Source organism: Macaca fascicularis, chromosome X (assembly GCF_037993035.2).
Source record: "Macaca fascicularis isolate 582-1 chromosome X, T2T-MFA8v1.1".
Lineage (NCBI taxonomy): Eukaryota > Metazoa > Chordata > Mammalia > Primates > Cercopithecidae > Macaca > Macaca fascicularis.
This window is the reverse complement of record NC_088395.1, coordinates 49,203,980-49,230,674: the sequence shown is the minus strand read 5'-3', so window position 1 is coordinate 49,230,674 and position 26,695 is coordinate 49,203,980. Positions and strand designations below refer to the sequence as shown.

The 26,695-nt window shown below is 53.0% G+C and overlaps 1 protein-coding gene across 11 annotated transcripts; it reads right to left on the bottom strand.

Moving 5' to 3' along the window:
* Positions 1-133: 133 nt before the first annotated feature.
* On the bottom strand, positions 134-16,587 carry CCDC120 (coiled-coil domain containing 120). Of its 11 annotated transcripts, none has more exons than XM_045383632.3 (11): positions 16,286-16,587; positions 8,095-8,259; positions 7,887-7,977; positions 7,611-7,744; positions 6,180-6,320; positions 5,485-5,779; positions 5,051-5,113; positions 4,514-4,688; positions 4,297-4,395; positions 1,992-2,906; positions 134-1,540 (listed from the first exon to the last, which is right to left on the bottom strand). In XM_045383632.3, the coding sequence occupies exons 3-11, from the start codon at positions 7,933-7,935 to the stop codon at positions 1,426-1,428; spliced, it is 1,986 nt and encodes a 661-aa protein (XP_045239567.2). In that variant the 5' UTR covers positions 7,936-7,977; positions 8,095-8,259; positions 16,286-16,587; the 3' UTR covers positions 134-1,425. The 11 variants fall into 11 exon arrangements, with proteins under 11 accessions (XP_045239567.2, XP_045239564.2, XP_065394213.1 ...); XM_045383629.2 differs by having other exon boundaries at positions 8,217-8,259; XM_065538141.1 differs by lacking the exon at positions 16,286-16,587 and adding an exon at positions 11,098-11,194.
* Positions 16,588-26,695: the final 10,108 nt, after the last annotated feature.

Genomic DNA, 26,695 nt, shown 5'->3' with positions numbered 1-26,695 from the left:
AAAAAAAAACAGATGACACTATCACAGGCTATTCCCAAGGTATGTTTTTTTCCTGTAAAAATATATTATCTGGTCTTGACTAGAGGTGTGGGCCCTCAAGGTGAGGCAGATAAGAGCAGCAGCAACACATGGGTTCAGTTTACACATTTATTATACAAATCCCCTTCCAGTGTGGATAATGTCTTGGGCCCAGATCCACTGGTATAAAAAGAAAAGTTTAACACCAGGAAAAGGGGGTAGGGGAACCCCCAGCTCCGAAAGTCACAGACAGGTATCATAGAAAACACAATTTGTGTGGGTTTGCTTAAAAAGTGGTGGATGGGGGCTGGGTGCAGTGGTTCACGGCTGTAATCCCAGTGCTTTGGGAGGCCAATGTGGGCAGATCATGAGGTCAAGAGTTCAAGACCAACCTGGCCAATATGGTGAAACTTTGTCTCTACTAAGAATACAAAAATTAGCTGGGTGTGGTGGCGTGTGCCTGTAATCCCAGCTACTCAGGAGGATGAGGCAGGAGAACCCAGGAGGCGGAGGTTGCAGCGAGCTGAGATTGTGCCACTGCACTCCAGCCTGGCGACAGAGCAAGACTCCGTCTCGAGGAAAAGAAAAAAAAAGGGGGGGGGGTGGATGGAAGGAAAGCCAAGGAAGGTGTGAGTGGTGAGCGGCCCGTGGCCCGCAGCCTGTAGCCAGACCTCACCTGAGGATTTTACTGGCATCTACCGGTGCCAGGTCTGGTAGATGCCAGGTTCAACCCCCACAGGATCCCAGGACACGGCACACCTGATGGCTCTGCCCTTTGCCCCTCCTGTGGGGCCTCCTGACTGGGGGTGGTCAGGGCAGAGGCCATGGGCACAGACGGGGTTGGACTCCTTCAGGCATCCCACCCAGACTGCAGTCCTTCCAAGCGTGGGCAGAGAGCCCAATGCCCCAACAACTGCCCTGGCGATGCATGGCAGGGATTTCTGTTCACACCAGAGTCTCCTGGCTGCCCTAAATGGCCCTGAGACCCGATATGGTCCATTTTATGGAGGGGGTTACTGAATGGAACCCGGTTGGGCATGGGAACAGGAATGAACCCAACCAGATGAGATCAAGTTTCCCTTTTATAAAACGTCTAGTGTTGGAGGAAGACAGTGAATACCTAAGTCACAACTGTAAACATAAATGGATGAAGGGGCTTGGGGTCCCCATGACATTATCCTCTCTCTTTTAAGCTGGCTGAGGGCCCCCAGTCCCCAGCACAGTGTGAGAGAAGAAGCAGGGTGTCAGACACCTTCCTGGGCCTATGGGGAGCCAGGGGCCTTGGAAGATTAGGTTGGCGCACTGCACTCAGGACAGAGCAACCACACCCCAGGGCCCAGCGAGGTCAGCTATGTGCTCCCCAGATTGGAATCGTGCCCAAGCCAACAAGGGACATATCAGAAGGGGTCAGACCAGTGTCCCCGGGGTCTGGGTGTCAGAACTGGAGGACTGCTCCCCCTCTAGCGTCAGGTCACTTAAACGAGCGCTCAGCTCCGGGGGATACAGGAAGTCCGCGTAGTATCTTTAGAAGGGGTAGCAGGAATCCGGAGGACAGGGCGGGGAAGACAAGAAGAGGAAAAGACAGACAAGACACATAAAAAGAAAGGAAAAGAGGCTCGTTAAAGAGGTGGAGGCAGGCACAGGACAGCACTTTCAGGCTCCAGGGCATGGAGAAACAAGGAAGAAAACGGCAAGGGGCATGAGATGTCCCTTCCTCCCAGCACCCTGGCTTCAAGGCTCATCTTCAGCCTATAACTTGATAAAGAATTGCTGCTACCAGTGCCCAAGATCCCCTCCACCAGGACCCCATGGACTAATGCAGGTCATGTGCAGTAGTGACCCTGTGCCATCACGGCAGCTAGTTTCCTTATGGTCCAATGCATTAGCTATCATGACTAGCCACTCCCTGGCCTGGATATCTTCGCCATCTGCCTTAAGAGACCCCTACCCATCAGTAAAAGCACCCCCCATACCTGCCAGAGACAGGGGGCGCCGTGAAACTCCTCGAGTGTGGGAGTGGCGCTTGGCTGGGGGCCCCGTACAGCGCCTGGCCCACCTCATAGCAGCGGGCATGGAGGAAGGGTGGGTGTGGCGGGCCCACGGAAGGGAGCACAGGCCGGCGCTGGGGCCCCGCGGCCAGTCCCGAGTTCCGGATGTACCAGTCCCGCAGCCCCTCCAGAGCCAGGTTCTTGTGGCCACTTCGTTCACCAGCCGAGGGGATACGGCTGGGTGGGGGCATCCACAGCAGAGGGTTTGGATGCACCTCAGGACCCTCGGCAACCTCTGGGGGCAGGCCACAGGGCTTGGTGCGGGTGGCACGGGTGTGGGGGTCCTTGGTGCGGAGGAGGGGGCTGTTGCTGTCAGCTGCATACACAGGTGGTGGGCCGGGGAGCATGGTGAGGAGCCCATCCCGGCGGGAGAGGGGTCCTGGGACCTCAGCGGCAGGCAGCAGCTCCCCCCAGCCTACTCCACCACCACTGCGGGGCAGACCCCGGTCCAAGGAATAGTCCAAGAGGAAGTCCCCACACACAGGTGGGAGCCGGGGGGCACCTCGGGAGGCAGGGGCAGCTGAGCTAGGCCGGGCGGCCCGGGGAGGGTCTGGGGGGCCTGCTGTGCGGGAGGAGAAGGCAGAGGTTGGTTGGGGGCGCTCATACAGCACCTCACTGCTCTTGCAGACTGGGGGGCCAGAGGCAGAGGGAGCCAGAGGGGTGGGCGGGGAGCCAGCTCCCCCACCAGCAGCCCGGTCCACCAGCAGGGCCTCAGAGCTGTTGCTGCGGCGGGTGCGAGCTACGAAGAGGGAGGCGCGATCGGAGGCAGGGTCCGCCCGGGGGAAGCCCATCTGGGAGTCCTGGCTGCCGGACCACTGACGAGAATGAAGGCCTTCAGGTCTGAGGTGAGAGGCGAGGGTCATGGGAATAGGGTCAGAAAAATCAGGCAGAAGGCGTGCAGTGCCCTCCCTACCCCACCCCTTTCTGAGCCTTCACTTTCACATCTCCAAATGGGCCCAGGGTTGGAAGCTGTGTGTATAAAGGTGGCAGGTAGTGACATGTAAAGGGCGGCTGAGGTTCTGTCCTAGGCTAGGGGGTCGGGGGTAGAAATGCGTGGGGGAGGCCTGGCACTGTTAGCTCCAAGAGAGGTGTAAATCTGTGTAGGGACTCAGAGGAAAGGCTAGCAGAGTAGGTGCCGGGCAGGGGGCTCTTCCTAATCCAGCTGACCCCTCCCCATGCTAAGGCCCTTCTCACGGCTCCCACGGCCTCCAGGATTGAGTCCTAGGCCTTAGGGCCCACACGTAAAACCCTGCCTGAATTCTCTATCCAACCATATGTATGAACCACCCAAAGCTACCATCCCAACAGCCACCATTCACAGAATGCAAGCCGGGGACTTGGTTTTGTTCAGAGCCTGGGGAAAGTAGGCACTCTGTTTAAGAAGCAGAAGCAGAAGAGGACAATGGTTAAAAGCATGGACTCTAGAGTAAAACTTGCCTGGGCTCAAACTCCAGGACTTCAGTTTACTAACAAGTTACTTAACCTTTCTGTGCCTCATTTGCCTCATCTATAAAATGGGAATAACAATAGCACCCACCTCACAGGGATCTCATTATGATTGAATGAGTTGGTGCCACTAATTCCTAGCAGGTGGCAGACACTCAGTATATGTTAACCAGAACTTATTATGTCCATGTTTTTCAAAGGCAGATACTATTATTTCCATTTCACAAATGAGGAGACTGATTCAGAAAAGGAGAATGGCTTGTCCAAAATGCACAGAAAAGCCCATACTCAAAACTTTGATGCTTCTGCCCCAAATCTCTACCCCATTATCCACCGAGATGCCTGCTCACTTTTAACTCCCAGCCTCCCATGTCCCACATCTTTTGTTTTTTTGTTTTGAGATGGAGTTTTGCTCTTGTCGCCCAGGCTGGAGTGCAATGGCACAATCTTGATCTCAGCTCACTGCAACCTCTGCCTCCCAGGTTCAAGCGATTCTCCTGCCTCAGCCTCCCAAGTAGCTGAGATTACAGGTATGCCCCACCATACCCAGCTAATTTTTGTATTTTTAGTAGAGATGGGGTTTCACCATGTTGGTCAGGCTGGTCTTGAACCCCTGACCTCAAGTAACCCGCCCACCTCGGCCTCCCAAAGTGCTGGGATTACAAGCATGAGCCACCGCGCCCAGCGATCCCACACCTTTTGATAATGCCGTCCTCAAGCTTCCAGTGAGAACTAATGGTTCCCTCCCCTCTGATCCTCCAGGCCACCCTCAGATTCCCCTTACTTGCAGAGCTGGGGGCCAGCGCCCCGGGTGAGGACTGGGGTGGCAGGCACACTTCGCCCCTCAAAACTGGAGGCACTCCTGGGCAGCGAGCGTGTGGGGCTAGACAGTGACAGGCAGGCCTAGGTTAGAGACTGTACCCACCAGCAGACCCTCTGCCAGCCCAGGCTTACTATCCCATTCCCAGCTCCTGCGGAGGGGAGGAGGGGCTCATTCTCACCTGGTGGGGCTGGCCACAGAGTTCCGTCGGCTCTTCAGATCCCCGTAAAGATCTGATGGGGGTGGTTTCCATGGGGTTCGCCGCTCAGGGCTCCCCCCGGATACTGTCCGCAGCTGGTCCCAAGCCTTGGGTGGTGAGGGGCGCTCGGCCAGAGAGAAACAGCCATGGGGCTCCTCTGAGTGGAAGAGAGCAAGTGGGATAGAATTCAATGAGGGGGGCCCAGAGGGGGCAGGACAGGCTCGTGGGCAAGGCCATGGGGAGGGGCAAAGTGCTGGGACAGGTTAAGCAGACTGAGGAGGAGCTAAGGCTGACGAGTAGGTTCTGGGGCTGTGGGGCTGGGGGTTGGGGTGGGGTGAGGCTAAGAAGATGGGGGACCTACAGGAAGATGGAGCATAGCTAAGGAGAAGCTGAAGCAGCACAGGAGGGGCTGGGCATCAAAGGATGGGCTGATCATGCAGGATGTGGTCGGATGAATAAAGGGGATGGGCTGAGGGGACATAGGAGTCGGGGGCAGGTTTGGGGGACAGGAGTCCTCACCGTTGTCATGGCTGGCCCCAGACTCTGAGAGGGAGCTGCTCTCTGAGTGCAGAACTACGTCCTCTATAGGTGAGAGGGGGAGAAGTGTGCCTCTCACTCCCAGGCCTGGGTGCCGCCCCCTTACACCACTGGGTGGGCACCTCTACTTGGGCCACCTTCTGGCCAGTTTCCGCCTCATCCTGTTCCCTTCCCAAGAATCTGCTTTTACCAGAGCCCAAGACCACCCCAGCTTGGTTCCTGACTGTCCGGGCAGATATTCATCAGTCTCCCACAGTTTGTCCTTTCCGGTAAGCCAGTTTGTCACAACTCTTCTCACGGGTTGGGCCACTTGAGCTGTGCCTACCTCCCGGTTTTCACTGGCCACTCAGCCATCCCAGCCCTACCACGTTCATTTGCCAGTGTCCACTCTCCCACCCTCTCCAGGGGATGCTCACCTTGGCTGAGCTGAGTGAGGCGCATGCCCAGGCAGACTCCCTGGGCGGTGATCACTGACCCCGTGGACAGTGGCAGTGGCTGGGGCAGCGGGAGCACTGGGAGGCCAAGGCGGGCCCGGACATCCCCGAGCTGCTCCTCTAGCTCGTGCAGCCTCCTCAGTGCGTCTGCCTGGACCTGGCGACGGCGCCGGCGCTGCTCGGTGCTCAGATCAGGGGCCAGGGCCAGGCGACGGGCAGCTGCCGCGATCTGCTGCTGCACTGACACCTCACGCTCCAGGGCCTCAAGAGCCAGCTCCTGTCAGGCCCACCCAAATGTTGGAAATGGCCAGGAACAGGGACCTGGTGGGGCCAAACCCACTAGAGGCTGGCCTGTACTTCCTGCAGCCTATTCAGGCCTATTCACCTACAGGTGGAGCTTATTCACCTGGGGGAGGGGGCGGGTCAGGGTGAAGGGCTGGGTCGATTCATCTTCCTGAGGGTGGGAGGCCTGTCCTGACAGTTAGGGACCAGCATCCTCCCTCATTGCAGGAACCTACCTCCAGAAGCCCTTTTCCTTCTCAGCTTAGCCTTTCCCTCACCTGGCCACAAGCTCCCTCACCTGGCCACAAGCCCCCCTCCCCACACCTTCCTCCTGGCTACTCCTCTGTACCTGTCCCCTCTCCCCACCCTCTTGCTCTCCACACCCATCTGCTCACCTCAGCAGGGCACAAGGAGTGGTGTGCTTGGTTGGGGTGTGGTGGAGGGTAGGCACGGGCTGTGGGGGGCCGCCGGCGGACCAACTGGGGCCGTTCACCAGGCTCTAGTGGGCACTCAGGGGGCAGCTGGCCAGTCAGCTCCTGGTGGGAGGCAGGGGTCAGAGACTACCAAGGGTTAGTTGGAAGGATGGGGTGAAGCATTAATGATCCCAGAAGCCACAGAAGTCCTACCAGGAGCCTGGCCCGGCTCAGCACCCATGCATGATACTCCCCTCCCAGTATTTCCACCAGGCAGGTGTGCCCAAACTTCAGTGGCCCAAACCCCTGGGGTGGTGGGCATGGGAGGCAGGGAAACCTGCTTTGGAATCCAGAATTGTTTCATTTTTATAAAGGGGACACTATTGAGATCCTAAGTATTACATAACTCCCTTCAGGGGCTGTGGCTGCATGGTCTGAGCTATAGTATTATTTCTGGCACACTGTGGGCATTCACAGTAAGAGGGGTAAACTGAAACTACAGATCACCCTGTGCCAGTTCAGGTCAGACTGTGCTGCCAAATTTTGGACAGAACCTGTTTTCTGAAGTTTGTTGGATTTGAAATAGTCAACAGTGGGCCTGTATTACCATATTTCTTTTTTCTTTTTTTTTTTTCTTTTTTTTTTTTGAGGTGGAGTTTCACTCTTGTTGCCCAGGCTGGCTGGAGTGCAATGGTGCAATCTCGGCTCATCACAACCTCCACCTCCCAGGTTTAAGCAATTCTCCTGCCTCAGTGCCTCCCAAGTAGCTGGGATCACAGGCGTGAGCCACTACGCCCAGCTAATTTTGCTTTTTTTTTTTGAGACAGTCTTGCTCTGTCGCCCAGGCTGGAGTGCAGTGGCGTGATCTCAGCTCACTGCAAGCTCTACCTCCCAGGTTCAAGCCATTCTCCTGCCTCAGCCCCCCAAGTAGCTGGGACTACAGGTGCCCACAACCACACCCAGCTAATTTTTTGTATTTTTAGTAGAGACGGGGCTTCACCGTGTTAGCCAAGATGGTCTCAATCTCCTGACTTCGTGATCTGCCCGCCTTGGCCTCCCAAAGTGCTGGGATTACAGGCATGAGCCACTGTGCCCAGACTAATTTTGCATTTTTAGTAGAGACAGGGTTTCTCCATATTGGTCAGGCTGGTCTCGAACTCCTGACCTCAGGTGATCCACCTGCCTCAGCCTCCCAAAGTGCTGGGATTACAGGTGTGAGCCACAGCACCCAGCCTCATATTTCATTCATTCTAACATATCTAAGCTGAGCTTTGAGGAGAAAGTGGGTGACAGGGAATCTACAGCCAAGACAAGTGATTGAGGAATTGCCACCCAAGTCTGTCTACCTAGGGCCCCCAGCTTCTCACCTCCTCCCAACCTCCCTGCCTGATAACCCTAGGGCCAGGCCCTCACCGCCTCCTGGAGACACACTTTGCGGAGCTCCTGAAGTTTCAGGTTCAGGGCCTCCTGCAGGGTCCGCTGCCGGTCAAGCAGCCCCCGCAGACGCTCTGACTTCACCTGGGGGGCAGCCTCTCCGAACAGGGCAGCTGGACACAGAGGGAGCAAAGATCAGTGGGACAGCCAGGGCATTCTGGAGCAGCTATGGAGCAAGGGACTGACTCTTCCCGAGCAAGCAGGTGGTGATTCAGAGCAGGGGAGAGGGCAGCAGGAGGGGAAGGAGCCACTGACCTGGGGCATTGAAGGTAGGAGAGCTGATCAGCTGACCTTTGACTTCCATCTTGGTGCTGTAGAGAGGCCGTGGCTGACAGCTGGACAAAGTCTGGCAGTGACACACAGGAGCCATTAAGGAAGCACGTCCCATGATACCCCAACCCCCAGCCCTTCCCAGCTTCCCATGCCGCAGCGGGGAATAAGGGGTAACCTGGGCCCCACGTGCCTGCTTGACCTGCCCTTTCAGAATCCGTGTGGATGTCTGGACCCACTTGGCCCTGGTACCTTGGCCCTGGTTCCCTTCGCATTGAGTGGGAGCACAGCAAGTGGGGAGCTGGGCGGACTTACAATGCCTCCTCAGAGGCCCATGGGTCACAGCCACGAGTCTTGCCTGGGGAAGGAGAATTAATGGGACAGATTCAACCAACTATAACAACAATGGACATGCAGTCAACACCTGGGTGCCTGCAACAGTTACCTATGATGCCACACTAAATCTTCAGAGCCACCCGGAAAGATTCGTATTCCCATTTTAGAGATGAGGATAGGCAGGCACAGAGGTGAAATAACTGGCCCACAGCCACAGACATAACCCAGGCCCACCCCTCTGGTCCTACACTCTCACTCATGAGAACCGCTCTAATTCCACCAACTTCCTCATAAGCTCCCTGGTCCCTCAGGCCTCAGGGTCTTTGCCCAGGCTGTGGCTGCTGCCTGAAGTGCTTTCTTCAACCTCTCACCACCCCAGCCCCTGCATCACACTTATCATTCTAGAACTTAAATATCACTTCCACAGTTATATCCTCTCATAAACGGTTGTCCAACAAGAGATTGTGCCTCCTGGAACATCGACGAGGACAGGAAACATTATCTGTCCCATTTTCATCAGCATCACCAGCACCCTGAACACGGCTGTACACAGAAGTGCTCAATGAATGGGTGCCAGCTGAATGAGTAACAGACGGAGTAAACGAATGAGGAGGCAGTGGAGCCAGGGTTCAAGCGCAGATCTGTGGGTCTGTGCTTGTCCCAACTCCATTCTGTAGCTCTAGTGCAGCAAGGAGAATGTTCACTTGACCCAGGGTCCCTCCAACTCCTCTCCCCATGACAGCCTGTCCTGAGCCTAGCGTAGGGAAGTCCTCCTGCTGGGATTTGTGAGAAGCAAAGTCCACAGCTGCAAATAACAAACCACCTGCCTCCTGCCTCCTTCTCTGCCCGATGGCTCAGCTGACCACGGAGCCTGCCTTGGCTGGCCACCCCTCCTCTGGAGTTTGCTCCCTCCCTTCCACATCATGCTCAGTCCCCAGCAGGGCAGCCGAGTCTTATCACCTCCCACCACCTGGCCTAACCTAGGTGGCAGGTGACTGAGAGGGCTTTATGGGGCCACAGAGTTCCCATTATCACCTACCTTGAAGTCGGTAGCTTGTCATGACATGTTAGCCTGGTGTGAGGAAGACCCAGCCAACCAAGGAGGCATGGGTTCAAGCCCCTTCCCCATCTGTATATTGTGGGGTGAGGTCAAGCTGCTTATAAAGTGTCATGTTTCTCTGCAGTCCTCCTACCTGCCTCATAGGGCATGTACCCCTCTCTTGAGGCAGTGGTGCCCTGCCTTCAACAGCAGGGGTGGGGATCAGTCCCTAAAGCCTTTTGACAAACCCAGGCCCCGGCAGAGGCATTCACATCCCCACTCATCATTTCCCAGCATGGCAGGGGTTCCTCGACATCCCAGCTCACTGGGGCTCCAACTTTCCCAGCCCCCATTTAGGCCCAAGGAACTCTCACAGGGTTCTCTGGAATCTTCCTCCACCCCCACAGGAACCCAACTCTGTCCATGGTTCCCCTTGCCAGCATTGGTCCCAATCCCATGCTGGGCTGCTTCAATTCTCTCTTTTTTTTTTTTTTTTGGAGACAGGTTCTGGCTCTGTTGCTTAGGCTGGAGTGCAGTGGCAAGATCTTGGCTCACTGCAGCCTCCACTTCCCAGGTTCAAGCAATTCTCCCACTTCAGCCTCCAGAGTAGCTGGGATTACATGTGTACGCCACCATGCCTGGCTAATTTTGTATTTTTAGTAGAAACGGGGTTTTACCATGTTGGCCAGGCTGGTCTCAAACTCCTGACCTCAGGTGATCCACCCACCTCAGCCTCCCAAAGTGCTGGGATTACAGGCGTGAGGCACTGCACCCAGCCAATCCTTTCTTCTCTAGTTTCTCAGAGCGTCCTAGAAGTCCAGACAGGGTCCACACAGGAACCCCAACTCCTCCCTGTCAGCCCGACCTTGGGGGACATAGTTAGAGCATGAGTCATGGGGTCACTGGGCAGGCTAGACACAGTCAACGCCCCACACCCCCACACCCAGTTCCTAAGCCTCTGCCTCCGCTCACCTGCCCTCTGCATACTTGCCTTGGGGCCTCGTCCCCATCTAGATGGTGAGAAAGGGATCCCAGCAAACCCCTCCCCAGCACACCCCCACACCAACCCCAGGTCTCCCCGCACCAGTGACCCCATGGCCCCCATCCTATCCCAGGGATGAGCTGCATCAGGAGAGCAGCAGAGGGCACCCCCCACACCCAGAGGCGGGCCCGGCAGGTTTTTCAGGTCTGCCATTCTGACACCACAGCTGAGAAAGAAATTCCTGGCTGTAATGACTGTTTACAACCAAGATACCTCACCTGGGTGGCACCCCAACACTTGGGGGGGCATTTCCACATCCTGCCACTATTAGAGCAAATACAAACTCTCAATGTCTAGGCCATTCCCCTCCCCAGAGCCCCCGCTTCCTCCACTGTAGTGAACAAATCAGGCGTAGGCAGGCAGGTGCCCGAGTAATGGTTTCTTAGTAGCCCAGGCTGGTCTTTCTTGGGGAGCTGGGCCCTGGGTTGGGGGAGGACAGAGGCTACTCCTGGGGGAGGAAAGGAAGCAGGGATAGGGTGGAGAAGGGGGGACTCATACTTCTCTTTTCCCCGATTCCTCCTCATCCATTTCCGGCCAGGAATCAGCTCGGTGCCAGGAAAGGAAATTGGTGTTTTGGGCTTTGCCCCTGTCCTCAGGCCCTCCATTCTCACTGCCCCCACACACCGCCCCCCCGCCCCCCGCCACCGTGCCCTGCATTGTTGGTGTGCCTCTTCCACAGACCTGGCTCTCTACCGAAGGGAACTTCAGTACACACTGCCCCAGCTCCCCAATGCCCTCATCCCCCTCGAACCCTGGGCCCACTGCTCCCAGGTGCTCACCAATGCCAGAGAGTGCTGTGGGGTAGCCTCAGATACCTCAAAAATAGTTGTCTCGACCAGGCCCTGGCTCCGGCTGGTAGTGGCAGTGAGCAGCAGTGGCAGATGCCTTGGCCACCTCCCACTAGGTAATGGCCCAGCCTACCTGGCCAGGAACTAGGCCGGCCCACACCTTTTAACCCTTGCCTGTCTGCCACCAGGACTAGGGTCACCCCTGGGGGCAGTTTCAGGGCCAGGTCCACTCAGGGTGCCCAGCATGTCTAAGACAGCCTGGGCCAGGCAGGGTAGCTGGTGCCTGTAATCTCAGCACTTTGGGAGGATCGCTTGAAGCCAAGAGTTCAAGGCCAGACTATGCAACATGGTGAGATTCCCCCCATCTCTACAAAAAAAATTTTAAAAAACTGGCCAGGCATGGAGGCATGTGCCTCCTCACCCCGTACACTTAGCAGAAAACTGGGAAGAAGGGCTGAGAGTGGTGGGAGTAGCAGCTGCCTCTCCTACTGCCCAAATTCCCAGAGGATTAGACGCTGCCCACCCAAGGGACACCTTGGATCTGGGCCACAGAGGTGTAAAGTACATGGGAGGCTTCGGGTGTAAACTGGGTTTTTGTCTCTTGGCAATAAGCATCACATTCTGAGGCCCCTACCCTTTCCTCCCAGGGCAAGGCAGTGGTAGAAGGCCTTGGGGCAATTCCCACCCTCACTGGGGAATAGTTTCCCAAGTTGGGAACAGAGGAAGTCAACCTTTCTAAGGAGAGGCCAGGTCTCAAGATCCTTCTGTGGCTCCAGAAGAAATAATCTCAATAAATCAAGTACAACTTACGCCCTACAAAACACTTATGGGTTTTGACCCTTCTTGGTTCCTACAAATGTAGGAGGATGGCACAGACCCAGCCTCCTCACAGCCATTGTATAGATGCAGAAGCTGAGGCTTGGAAAGGTGAAGAGGCCCAATTCAGATCACAGTGGCAGAAGAGCAGGTGAAATCAGAATTTTCAGGGACTGGGTCCTGGCTGGGAGGCAGACAGAGGCTACTCCTGCTAGTGGGGAAGAGAAGTAGGGAAGGGGGCTCATGCTTCTTCACATCCATGCTGGGTCTCTCTTCTTCAGAGAGTTAGGCTTCATGCCAGAGAAGGAAATGAGAGCTTTGAGTCCCTACGATGTACTGTTCCCCGCCCACCACCACCACCACCACCACCACCACCACCACCACCACCACCACCTGGGCTCTGGGCCAGTCTCGGCACACAGCACACATCCTTTGCTCCCTTCAGGACCATCTGCTCTGTGACCTCAGGGCCCAAGCCCCACCCAGCCCCCTGCAGCAGCCCACACCATGACCTGAAGTGAGGAAAGCTGCAGATGGGCCAAGCCTAGAGAGGAGCTCACTCTGAATCAGCAATGCCCCAGACTCACACTATTAAGGCCTCCCGCTATCCCTGCCCACCTTTCTTCCTGGGTGTGAGATTTTCAGCATGGAACACAAAGGCCCCTTTCATGGCCCTCCCCCCTTCACTGCCTGGGGCTGGTGGAGGCGGGCAATGGTAAGGTGGGCATTGAGTGTCTGTGGGGAGTGTCCTCTCGGCCACAGCCTCTCCCACCTCTTGTGGGCCACCAAGGATGTTGGGAAGCGGGACAATAATAAAATCAGAGCCAAGAGGGATGAGAATCTGGCTGGCAATGTAGATTGTGTCTTAAAGCTTAGGTCTTCTCATCTGTAAAATGGGTAAAAGGTGGTTACAGAGACAATGGAGGCCAAGTAACTTTGAAAGGCATTTCAAAGTGCAAGGAAACACACCATGTCATTAACGACTGTTACTAACAACAATTAATACACTCACACAGAGGTGGGCTGTTGTGGGGGTAACTGGGGGAGAGCAGGTAACCGGACCTCCTGGGCCAGGCAGACAAATGGGGCAGAGTCACTAGCACACATCATTGCCCTGGTCCATGACTTTTAACAGCCTCGAAGACGACCCAACCTCTAAGCCCCATCCCAGCTGGGTCCTGGGCCTCACGTGACCCTGGTATCACTAGTAAATGGTGAGTCTGGGATTCAACCCAGTTCTGCCACTTACTGGCTGTGTGACTGCTTGAACAAGTCACTTAACCTCTCTGTGCCTCTCTGTCAATTGGGAATGATGATAACAGTATGTACCTCACGAGGCTATTGTGAGCATTAAATCAGTTAATACATTTAAAGATTCTGCAGAACAGTGCCTGGGAAGAGCTCAGTTTATGTTGGCTGTCACACTTACAAGTATTCTTCCCCACAGGAAGTCAGGAATCAAGTAGATACATTCAGATACATTTTTTCCAGACAGAGCTAGTGTCCTTCAGTCTCACTTGATACATTTGAAACAGTTGTTTTTCCTCAGATAACTTGTCTGAACTCTTGCTATCCAAAATCAGAGACTAAATGTATTCAAACGCAATTTTTTTTTTTTTTTTTTGAGACGGAGTCTCGCCCTGTCAGGCTGGAGTGTAATGGCATGATCTCGGCTCACTGCAACCTCCATCTCCCGGGTTCAAGCAGTTCCCTGCTTTAGCCTCGCGTGTAGCTGGGATTACAGGAGCCTGCCACCACACCCGGCTAATTTTTGTATTTTTAGTAGAGGTGGGGTTTCACCATCTTGGCCAGGCTAGGCTCGAACTCCTGACCTTGTGATCCACCAGCCTCAGCCTCCCAAAGTGCTGGGATTACAGGCGTGAGCCACTGCCCCCAGCCTCAGATCCATTTTTGAGACAGAACTAGTATCCCTCAGCTTCCAAATCCTACTTGCTAACTAGACACGGTACCCTTCCTGCTCACCAAATGAGACATATTTGAAACAGAGCTGTTTTCCCTCATGATTCAACCTGTCCTTTCTCAACATAAAAAATGCAGGAACCAAATACATTCAGAGAAACTGTCTGAACTCTCACCATACAAATGCAAGAACTGAATGGATTTAGAAACATTTTTGAGATACGACTGGTATCCCTCATTCTTGAACTTTCGTTACTCTCCAGGCAAAATGCAGGAACCTTTACATAACAGGGTACCCTCACTATCCCAACTCTTGTCCCTGGAGCTCAGGAAAGTTCATAGATTTGGATATATTTTTGAGTTAAAGTCATTATTCTTCATTATCTCAATTTTCCCCACTCACTATGTAAGATGTGAAAACAAAATACCTTCAGATAACTTGGTAGGTTTCACTGTCTGAACTTCGGGCGCTCTCCCTCTCAGAATTCAGGTACCAAATAGATTGGGACAGTGAGGAATGCTTGTGTTGTTATCAATAGGTTTGGATAGATATTCAGGATAAATAAGATAGGTCTGGCATCTTGTTATTCAAACTCACTAGTCTCTGTGAGAAATGCAGGAACGAAACCTAATTGAGTAACATATTACCTTCTAGCCATCCAAGTTCTCCCCATCATCCTCGGAATCAAGGAGATTCGGACAATGAGGGGAACCCTGCATTATTGTTGTTACTGTTACTACTGGACAGGCCTGATTCTTACATCCAGTGACTGCCTGGCCTTCTCTCCCACAGACAAGCCCCACAGAGGTGGGGTGGACTTAGCACCAAGATTTTTATTGCTTACTGCTGAGAGGAGGAGGATGAATCCTTGACCCCATCCCTCCTCTATACCAAGTCCTGAAGCCTTGGCCTAGAATAGACTTCTTCTCTTTCAGGCCAGGAAAACAGGGATCATGCACCCAGAATCAAGACCAGGGAATAGGGGTAACATGGCCTAGAAGATTCATACATACCCCAGCATCCCCCATCTCTTCATATTTTCTCAACTCTTCCCCCAACGTGAGGCAGTCCCCAACACAGCAAGGCTGGAAACATGACCCAGACCTCTCAGACTCCCAGAGAGTCACTGAATAATTTAGGGTATTCTTTCACACTTGCAGAGGGCAGCAGCGTAGAACAGTTGCATGCCCTCCTGGGGCAGGAAGAGAAATGTAAGCTCTATGTGAGATCACTAGGGTGGGGGTAGGGGAGATCACACACAAAAACCCCCATTAGCCACGCAGGGTGCATAGGGCTGCTTGCTCTTGCTAAGAGAAGCATTTGGGACGTACTTCAGAGGTCCTGGTAACAGCAGAATCTTCAAGTTCCGGGCACAGTATAATGGGACCCCTGTCCTGGGCTCAGAAGGGATGGCAAGTGGATATTAGGAAAGAAGAAGATCTGAACAGGGTGGAGGGGCATGGTAAGGGGGAGAACAGCCTGGGGCTGGGATGGGAAGGGACAGAACAAGAAGGAGCGTAGGGGACAAGATAGAACCAGTGTTATTGCAGGATGGAGGTCAAGAGGCAGGATGGGGAATGAGCCAGGACACTGGCCAGGGGATGGGATAAGGTAGGGTTCAGGACAAGGGTCAGAGAAAAAGTACAAGAAAGAGACAAAACAGCAGGGCAGACATGACTAGGAAAGGCTAAGCCAGTGGTCAAATGAGGGGACAGGGAAAAGGGCAGGTTCAGGATGGAGGTCAGGAACAGGAAAAGACCAGGACACAATGAGGATAGGAATGAGTATGGTGATAGAAAAGAGGGAAAAACAGGACAGAGTCAGGGGCAGGGACAAGGCAGGAGACGGGGGTATTTAAAGGTGGTGAGCCAGGATGCAGATCACGAATATATAGGAGAGGATATCATATAGGGTGCAGAGAAAGGACAGAAGTTAGAGGGCAGGAATCAGGACAGAACTAGACCAGATTGGGGTTAGGGGGACAGGACATGACTGGTAGAGGTTCAGAGACTGGATAAGAGTTTAGGGAACAGACAAGTCAAGGGTCAGGACAGAAACCGGGGTCAGTGTTGGGCATTAGGATAGGGCAAGATGTTTCAGAGATGAGACGGGGTCGGGCAAAGATCAGGGTCAGGTCAAAGATCCCCAGGACAGAACTGAATGGGGTCTAGGGTCAGGACTGGATTTAGGGGGAACAAAACAGGGGTTGAGGATCATACCAGGCCAGAATATGGTTAGGTCAGGGCTCTGACGTAAGGTACTGAGGCCAAGGCCAACAGGGGTTGAGGTTTAAAAAAGATGCAGTCAGGTCGGAAGGGGTCAGGGCTGAGGCCACGGGGTCAGAGGTCGCGGGTGCGCGCGCAGGTACGCCCCGTCGGCGTTTCCAGGCCTTCACCCCACCCTGTCCCCTCCCTTCCTCCGCAGGCGGGGCTGGTTACTCACCAAGGGTCCCAGCGCAGCGGTAGGCGGGGTCGGTGTCGGCCGGCCAGGGTAGTGGGCGCGCCCCTCCCTCACTGCGCCCTGCTCGTCCCCGGGCGCGCGTCTGCTCCCCTTCCGCGCCCTGCCCGTGGGCCGTGTTTGGCTGCGCGACCGTTAGCCGTGGGGACCAAACGGGGGTCGCGGGGAGGGTGGGAGGGGAGTGCCGGCCCGGCCGCGGGCGACGGACCCCCGCCCCCACCTCTAACTCGGGTCTGTCGGCTTCCAGCGGCACGGCCACCTCCGCCGCTCAGCCGAGCCTAGGGGGTGGGGGGACCAGGGGGCGGGGCGCGAGACCACAGCAGCGGCGGAGACGAAGTGCGCAGGCGCCGGCTCGGGTCTTGGATTTTTCTTGCTCCGGGAGCGCCAGGAGCGAACAAGCTGGGAGCGCGTGCGCACACTCTTTCTCGAGGGCGGTGGAGCCCTCCCTCGCCGAGGCCACGCCCCCTCAGGGAGCCTACTGGCGCCCCTCACCCCAAGTCGTCCCCTAGGGACCCGCAAGCAGTACTCCAAGCTGCTCTCTGTAAGTTATCCCCACACCTCTAAACCCCAGCTACCCTCCCTATTGTCCCTCAAATGCACTCCAAACCAACCTCCATTATCCTCCAAATTATATCCCCAAACTACTGTCTGTTGATTCCAAGCGGTACCTCCAGTCCACCCTCTATGGACACCCAAGCTGTAGCAGTAAACTACCTTACACTACCCCCAGTTTGCTCCACCAAACCATCTGCAATCAGCCCTGAAACCATTACCCTCCAAACATAATGTCCAAATCACCTGCTATCTACTTCCAATGCGCACCCGTAACACCCTCCATTGACCCCAAACCCCTCTCCATGAACCCTCCAAGCCATATTCCATTGACCCAAAATGGCTCTCCAGGAGACCCCAACACCAGTCCAAACATTCCTAATTACCCTGAACGTGGGCCTCACCTGCACCACAAAATAATTCCAACAGTCACCCACATTACCTCCAAACCATGTTCCATGGACCCCTCTGAGCCAGCCACCTTTCATTGACCTCCCCTCATATCCCCACAAAATTACCTTCCAACAGCCCCTATCACTGTGCCATGTAACCCAACTACACTTTCTGTGGTCTTTCAACTGCATTTCAAGCCACCCTCCAGCACCCTCTACACCTCTAACCCACACTCCACTGACCCAAACTGCACCTTAAACCACTCTCCAACAGTCCTCAACTGTACCTCCAAATAGCCACCAACCATCCTGCTGTAGTTACCCAATTGGGCCCCCAAATCATACTCCAGTGGCCCCAAATGTGTCCCCTAAGCCCTCCAAAGACTTACATGCACCCTGGATCATACTTAAGTGACCTAAATTACAAAGAACTCTCAGTAAATTTTTTCTTAAAACAACTTAACTGGGATATAATTTACGTACCAGGCCAGGCACAGTGGCTCACACTTGCAATCCCAGCACTTTGGGAGGCCAAGGCGGGTGGATCACTTGAGGCCAAGGGCTCAAGACCAGCCTGGCCAACATGGTGAAACCCGGACTCTACTAAAAATACAAAAAATTAGCTGGGCGTGATGGCTTACACCTGTAATCTCAGCTACTCAGGAGGCTGAGGCAGGAGAATCGCTTGAACCCAGGAGGTGGAGGCTGCAGTGAGCCAAGATAGTGCCACTGCACTCCAGCCTGGGCAACAGAGTGAGAATCCATCTCAAAAAATAATACTGATAATTATGTACCATAAAAGCCATCCATGATTAAGTGTGCAGTGCAACATAGTAAATTTACCTAAGTGAGGCACAGTGGCTCACACCTGTAATCCCAGCGCTTTGGGAGGCCAAGATGGGCAGATCACCTGAGGTCAGGAGTTCAGGACGAGCCCGGCCAACATGGTGAAACCCCATCTCTACTAAAAATACAAAAATTAGTCAGGTGTGATATATCAGGCACCTGTAATCCCAGCTACTCAGGAGGCTGAGGCAGGAGAATAGCTTGAACCTGGAAGGTGGAGGTTGCAGTGAGCTGAGATCGTGCCACTGCACTCCAGCCTGGGCGACAGAGTGAGACTGTCTCAAAAAAAAAAAAAAAAAAAAAAAAAAAAAATTACCAAAGTGTGTAACAATCACTATAGCCCAGTTTTAGAGCATTACCATTACCCCCACAAAAATCCCTCATGACTGAATGCCATTCCCATTCCCAACTATAGGCAACCACAAATCTACTTTCTGTCTCTATAAATTTGCCTTTCTTGGACATTTCATAAAAATGTAATATTTTTATGAAAAAATGTGGATTTTTTGTGTCTGGCATCTTTCACTTAGCTTGATGTTTTTGAGGTTCATCCGTGTGGTAGCATGTAACAGTGGTTTGCTCCTTTTATTGCTGAACAGTAGTCTATCCAATGATCTTTAACTTCTCTCCAAATTACCCACCAATAGCTCCTCAACCACAACTCAAAACACCCTTCTGACATCCAGACTTCAAAACAGACCCCCAAACTGCACCCTGGACCATACCCACCAGCCCTCAACTCTACCCCAGACCACTCTATAATCCCCAAATATCACTAAACTGACCTCCCGAGCCTCACCTTCACTCCTAAACCACCTTCCAGCAGTCAGCTCTACATCCTCAAGCTGCCCTTTATCAACTCCCAAGAATATCCCCAAAATGCCTTTTCAATAATACCCAAACCTAACTCTAAACTACTATCCAACAATTCCAACCCCCACCCCTAAAATTCCCCTTCCAACAGCCCCAACCATGCCTCTACCCCCTAACTACCTTCCTTTGGTCCCAGAACTATAGACCCAGACTGTAATCCCAAACCACTCTTCACTAACCGCCATGCCCAACCTTGTCTTTTTTTTTTTTTTTTGAGATGTAGTTTGGCTCTCATTGCCCAGGCTGGAGTGCAATGGTGAGATCTCTGCTCGCTGCAACCTCTACTTCCTGGGTTCAAGTGATTCTCCTGCCTCAGCCCCCTGAGTAGCTGGGATTACAGGCATGTGCCACCATGTCCGGCTAATCTTGTATTTTTAGTGGAGACGGGGTTTCTCCATGTTGGTCAGGCTGGTCTTGACTCCCAACCTCAGGTGATCCGCCCACCTCGGCCTCCCAAAGTGCTGGGATTACAGGCGTGAGCCACCACGCCCAGCCCCAACCTTGTCTTAAATTATGAGCAACTACACCCACGAAACATCTTCCAATTTTTCCCAACAGTACCACCCAAACCACCCTCCAAGAACTTCCAACTACACCCTAAACTGCCCTCTAATAGCACCCAATGCTACCTGTAAACAGTTCCCATTTACCTTCCCACAGTCTCCCAACTATACCTCTCTTCCACCCTCCAATGACCCCCCAAATCCCACTTCAATTTTCCCTTTGATGTCTCCAAGTGCACCCAAATGTTTTCCAACGGCCTCTAATTATACTCTCAAACTGCCCTTGGTAACCCAACCCAACGTAGCCCTAAGTCCTTCCAGTGACCCCCAACTCTTCCCCAAAGCCATCTGTAGTTCTTCCCTGTGGCTGATGTAACCAATTACTGCAAACTTGGTGGCTTAAAAAAACAAAGAGGGCCAGGCACGATGGCCCACACCTGTAATCCCAACACTTTGGGAGGCTGAGGCAGGCGGATCACAAGATCAAGAGATGGAGACCATCCTGGCCAACATGGTGAAACCCTGTCTCTACTAAAAATACAAAAATTAGGGCTGGGCGCGGTGGCTCAAGCCTGTAATCCCAGCACTTTGGGAGGCCGAGACGGGCGGATCACGAGGTCAGGAGATCGAGACCATCCTGGTTAATACGGTGAAACCCCGTCTCTACTAAAAAGTACAAAAAACTAGCCGGGCGAGGTGGCGGGCGCCTGTAGTCCCAGCTACTTGGGAGGCTGAGGCAGGAGAATGGCGTGAACCCGGGAGGCGGAGCTTGCAGTGAGCTGAGATCTGGCCACTGCACTCCAGCCTGGGCGACAGAGCGAGACTCTGTCTCAAAAAAAAAAAAAAAAAAAAAAATACAAAAATACAAAAATTAGCTGGGTGTGGTGGCATGCACCTGTAGTCCCAGCTACTCAGGAGGCTGTGGCAGGAGAATCGCTTGAATCTGTGAGGCCGAGGTTGCAGTGAGCCAAGATCGCGCCACTGCACTCCAGCCTGGTGACAGAGCAAGACTCCGTCTCAGAAAAAAAAGAAACAAAAAGAAACAAAAACAGAAATTCACAGTGGCTCACCCTGTAATACCACCACTTTGGGAGGCCCAGGCAGGTGGATCACTTGAGGCCAGAAGTTTGAGACCAGCCTGGACAACATGGCGAGATCCCGTCTCTACTAAAAAAATTTAACAAAAATTAGCCAGGCGTGGTGTAGTCCCAGCTACTAGGGAGGCCGAGGTGGGAGAATCGCTTGAACCTGGGAGGTAGAGGTTGCAGTGAGCCAAGATCACACCACTGCACTCCAGCCTGGGTGATAGAGCGAGACTCCATCTCTAAATAAAGAAATAGCTACCTCTCAAAAACAAAACAAAACAAAACAAAACAAAAAACAAAAAACACAGAAATGTATTCTTTCACAGTTCTAAGGGCCAGAAGTCTAAAATCAGTTGCACTGGGCCAAAATTAAGGTGTCAGCAGAGCTGTACTCCCTCTGGAGGCTATAAGGCAGGGGTCTCCAACCCCTGGGCCAAGGACAAGTACCAGTCAGTTGCCTGTTAGGAGCCTGAGTGACAGGCAAGCAAGCATTAACACCTGAGCTTCAGCTTCTGTCACAGCAACGGTGGCATTAGATTCTCATAGGAGAGCAAACCCTATTGTGAACTGCGCATGCAAGGGATCCAGATTACTTGCTTACGAGATTCTCCTTTTGAGAATCTAACCAATGCCTGATCATCTGAGGTGGAACAGTTTCATTCTGAAACCATCCCCCCACCACACTCCATGGAAAAACTGTCTTTAGGCCAGGTGAGGTGGCTCACACCTGTAATGCCAGCATTTTGGAAGGCCGAGGCGGGTGGATCACCTGAAGTCAGGAGTTCCAGACCACCCTGGCCAACATGGCAAAACCCCGTCTCTACTGAAACTGCAAAACTTAATCAGGCATGGTGGCGGGCGCCTGTAGTCCCAGCTACTTGGGAGTCTGAGGCAGGAAAACCGCTTGAAACCAGGAAGCAGAGGTTGTGGTGAGCCGAGACTGCACCATTGCACTCCAGCCTGGGCGACAGAGCGAGATTCCATCTCAAACAAAAAGGACTATCTGTTGCCTCTTCAGGCATTCCTTGGCTTTTGGCAGTCATATCACTACAGTCTGCCTCCGTGGTCAAATTGCCTCCTCCTTTTCTGTCAGTCGAATTTGCTTCTGCCTACCTCTTATAAGAACATTTAGGGCCGGGCGCGGTGGCTCAAGCCTGTAATCCCAGCACTTTGGGAGGCCGAGACGGGCGGATCACGAGGTCAGGAGATCGAGACCATCCTGGCTAACACTGTGAAACCCCGTCTCTACTAAGAAATACAAAAAACTAGCCGGGCGAGGTGGCGGGCGCCTGTAGTCCCAGCTACTCCGGAGGCTGAGGCAGGAGAATGGCGTAAACCCGGGAGGCGGAGCTTGCAGTGAGCTGAGATCCGGCCACTGCACTCCAGCCTGGGCGACAGAGCGAGACTCCGCCTCAAAAAAAAAAAAAAGAACATTTAGGATTACAGTTAGGGTCTACCAGCTAATCCAGAACAATCTCCTCATCTCAAAATCTTTAACTTAATCACACCTGCAAAGTCCTTTTGTCATATAAAGTAGCACTCAAAGGTTCCAGGGAATTAACCAGGCATGCTGGCACACACCTGTAGTCCCAGCTACTCAGGAGGCTGAGGCAGGAGGACTGCTTGAGTCCAGGAGATGGAGGCTGCAGTGAGCCGTGATCATGCCACTGCACTCGAGCCTGGGTGACGGAGTGAGACCTTGACTCAAAAGACAAACAAACAAACAAAAAAAATGGGTGAGGGGGCAGGCGCCGTGCCTCATGCCTGTAATCCCAGCACTTTGGGAGGCAGAGGCAGGCAGATTGCTTGAGGTCAGGAGTTCAGGACTAGCCTGCCCAAAGTGGTGAAACTCTGTCACTACTAAAAATACAAAAATTAATGGGGCATGGTGCAGCATGCCTGTAATCCCAGCTACTTGGGAGGCTGAGGCAAGAGAATCGCTTGAACCAGGGAGACAAAGTTGCAGTGAGGTGAGATCACGCCACTGCACTCCAGCCTGGGTGACAGAGCAAGACTCTTTTCAAAAAAAAGTTCCTTGGCCAGATGCAGTGGCTCACGCCTGTAATACCAGCACTTTGGGAGGCTGAGGCGGGTGGATCACGAGGTCAGGAGATTGAGACCATCCTGGCTAACACGGTGAAACCCCGTCTCTACTAAAAACACAAAAAATTAGCTGGGTGTGGTGTCGGGTGTCTATAGTCCCAGCTACTCGAGAGGCTGAGGCAGGAGAATGGCTTGAACCCGGGAGTCAGAGGTTGCAGTGAGCCAAGATCGCACCACTGCACTCTAGATTGGGTGACAGAGTGAGACTTTGTCTCAAAAAAAAAAAATATATATATATATATTTTATATATATATATATTTTTTATATATATATATAGGCAGGGGTTGAGGGGATTATTCAGCCTACCACACCATCTTATGACAGTTAACATCTGTTCCTTAAACCACCTTACAGAAGGTTGAACTCTATCTCTAAAAACCCATCTTCCTGTATTGCCTCCAACTGTACCCCAATCCATCCTCCACCCCATTAACCGTATTCCCAATCCACCCTCCCAATGGCTCCTACCTGCACTCTTAAACTGTCTTATTGAAGCCCCATTCCTCCCAAAGACCTTCAAATGATCCTTCAGTTGCCTGCAATCTGTCCTATTGTAGAACCCAAACTCACCCCCAAGCCACCTTCGATCACCACTCATACCTGTCCCTAAATACCCCCCAACGTCACCATCCAGCTGCCCTCCCACTTCCCTCCACATGTCCCCGTCCAGAACCTTGAAGTTGTCTTGCAATGAAACCCCAGATAAGGTTGCAGTGAGCTGAGATCGCACCACTGCACTCCAGCCTGGATGACAGAGCGAAACCCTGTCTCCAAAAAAAAAAGAAAAAGAAAAAGAAATAAAGGGAAAAAAAAGGAACTCCAACTATATGGCAGGGGTGCAAGTATTGAGAAAGTTGAGAATGAGATATAGAGAGAAACTAGGGCTGGGTGTAGTGGCTTATGCCTTTTATCCCAGCACTATGGAAGGCCGAGGCAGGCAGATCACTTGAGGTCAGGAGTTTGAAACCAGCCTGGTCAACATGGGGAAACCCTGTCTCTACTAAAAATACAAAAAAAGTTAGCTGGGCGCTGTGGTGGACACCTGTAATCCCAGTTACTCGGGAGGCTGAGGCAGGAGAATCGCCTGAACCCAGGAGGCAAAGGCTGCAGTGAGCCGAGATAGTGCCACTGCACTCCAGACTGGGTGACACAGTGAGACTCCATTTCAAAAAAAAAAAAAGAAAAGAAAAAAGAAAAAGAAAAGAGAGAGAGAAACCCAGAAAGATGCAGGGTGGGCATATCATGCAGGGTGTCATGGGGTATCACTTGTCATGGAGACATTTGAGATGCATGTGTGAAGCTGGTGTTTGTAGGATTGGGATGTGTGACAGGATAATTACTCTGTGGCTCTACTGCTGTAAATATTTGTTGCCAGGCCGGGCGCGGTGGCTCAAGCCTGTAATCCCAGCACTTTGGGAGGCCGAGACGGGCGGATCACGAGGTCAGGAGATCGAGACCATCCTGGCTGACACGGTGAAACCCCGTCTCTACTAAAAAATACAAAAAACTAGCCGGGCGAGGTGGCAGGCGCCTGTAGTCCCAGCTACTCGGGAGGCTGAGGCAGGAGAATGGCGTAAACCCGGGTGGCGGAGCTTGCAGTGAGCTGAGATCCGGCCACTGCACTCCAGCCTGGACGACAGAGCCAGACTCCGTCTCAAAAACAAAACAAAAAAAAAAAAAATATTTGTTGCCAGTCTGTTGTGAGTCTTTTAGCTTTGTAGCATCTTTCACCACACAGTATGTAGTTTTATTTATTGATTAATTGATACAGAGTCTCATTCTGTCACCCAGGCTAGAGGGTAGTGGTGCAAACACGGCTCATGGCTCACCGCAACTTCAGACTTTCCAGGCTCAAGCGATCCTCCTGCCTCAGCCTCCCAAGTAGCTGGGACCACAGGTGTGCACCGCCCTGCCTGGCTAATTTTTTTTTCTTTTTTTCTTTTTTTCTTTTTTTTTTTTCCTGAGACAGAGTCTCGCTCTGTCGCCAAGCTGGAGTGCAGTGGCACGATCTTGGCTCACTGCAACCTCCACCTCCCAAGTTCAAGAGATTCTCCTGCCTCAGCCTCCCAAGTAGCTGGGACTACTGGCCAGGTGCGTGCCACCATGCCCGGCACATTTTTGTATTTTTAGTAGAGATGTGGTTTCACCATGTTGGCCAGGATAGCCTCAATCCCTTGACCTCGTGATCCTCCCACCTTGGCCTCCCAAAGTGCTGGGATTACAGGCATGAGCCACCACGCCCGGCCTAATTAAAAATTTTTTTTTTGGTAGAGACAGGGGCTCCCTATGTTGGCTGGTCTCAAACTCCTGGGCTCAAGCAATTCTCCCACCTTGGCCTCCCAAAGTGTTGGGATTACAGGTCGGAGCTACCTCCCCGGGACCCTCCTCTTTCTTCTTTTGTAAAATTAGCCATTCTTACATTTTTTTTTTTTTTTTTGAGACAGAGTCTTGCTCTGTCTCCCAGGCTGGAGTGCAGTGGCATGATCTCGGCTCACTGCAACCTCCACCTCCCGAGTTCAAGCGATTCTTGTGCCTCAGCCTCCCTGGGATTACAGGCGCACGCCACCATGCCTGGCTAACTTTTTTTGGTATTTTTAGTAGAAACAGGGTTTTACCATGTTGGCCAGGCTGGTCTTGAACTTCTGACCTCAAATGATCCACCTGCCTCGGCCTCTCAAAATGCTGGGATTACAGGCATGAGCCACCGCATCCGGCCATTGTTTTTGTTTTTGTTTTTGTTTTTGTTTTTGAGATGGAGTCTCGCTGTGTCTCCCAGGCTGGAGTGCAGTGGCGTGATCTCGGCTCACTGCAAGCTCCGCCTCCTGGGTTCACGCCATTCTCCCGCCTCAGCCTCCCAAGTAGCTGAGACTACAGGCGCCCGCCACCACGCCCGGCTAGTTTTTTTTGTATTTTTTTTTTAGTAGAGACGGGGTTTCACCATGTTAGCCAGGATAGTCTCGATCTCCTGACCTCGTGATCCACCCGCCTCGGCCTCCCAAAGTGCTGGGATTACAGGCTTGAGCCACCGCGCCTGGCCTGTTTTTGTTTTTGAGACAGAGTCTCACTCTGTTGCCTAGGCTGGAGTTCAGTGGAGTGATCTTGGCTCACTGCAACCTCCGCCTCCTGGGTTCAAGCGATTCTCCTGCCTCAGCCTCCCGAGTAGCTAGGACTACAGTCCAGGCGCGTGCCACCATGCCTGGCTAATTTTTGTATTTTTGTAGAGATGAGGTTTCGCCATGTTGGCGAGGCTGGTATCAAACTACTGGCCTCAAGCAACCCACCCACCTTGGCCTCCCAAAGTGCTGGGATTACAGGTGTGAGCCACCACGTGCCTGGCTCATTCTTACATGTCTAAGGCATCATAGGAATTTTAACATTGGATCTACAAGTTCCGTTTTAGAATTTTGATTGGTACAATTGGTAACGTATTAGTTTTTTTGTTTTTGTTTTTGTTTTTGTTTTAAGACAGTCTCACTCTGTCACCCAGGCTGGAGTGCAGTGACTCCATCTTGGCTCACTGCAACCTCTGCCTCCCGATTCAAGGGATTCTCCTGCCTCAGCCTCTCGAGTAGTTGGGATTACAGGCACCCACCACCACGCCCGCTAATTTTTTGTATTTTTAGTAGAGACGGGGTTTCACCATGTTGGCCAGGCTGGTCTGGAACTCCTGACCTCAGGTGATCCGCCCACCTTGGCCTCCCAAAGTGCTGGGATTACAGGCGTGAGCCACCGCACCTGGCCAGAAGTCATCTTTATTATGTAGAGGTTTCCCCCTTGTACAAGAGTGTGTGAGTATGGATGTGCGAGTTTAGGAAAGCAACTGACAGACCTGTGAAATAAGGATGCCAATACAGGAAGATCTGAGGTAAATGGGAGCCCGGTGAAATTCCTGGAGGCACAACTCAGGTCAGGGTCTTGGGATGTCAAGAAAGAGGAAGGGCTTCTTCTCCGAGAAAACACCAAATGGCGGATGACGCCGGTGCAGCGCGGGGGGGGGGGGGGGGGGGGACGGAGGGGGGCGGGTCCGGAGGCTCTGGTGA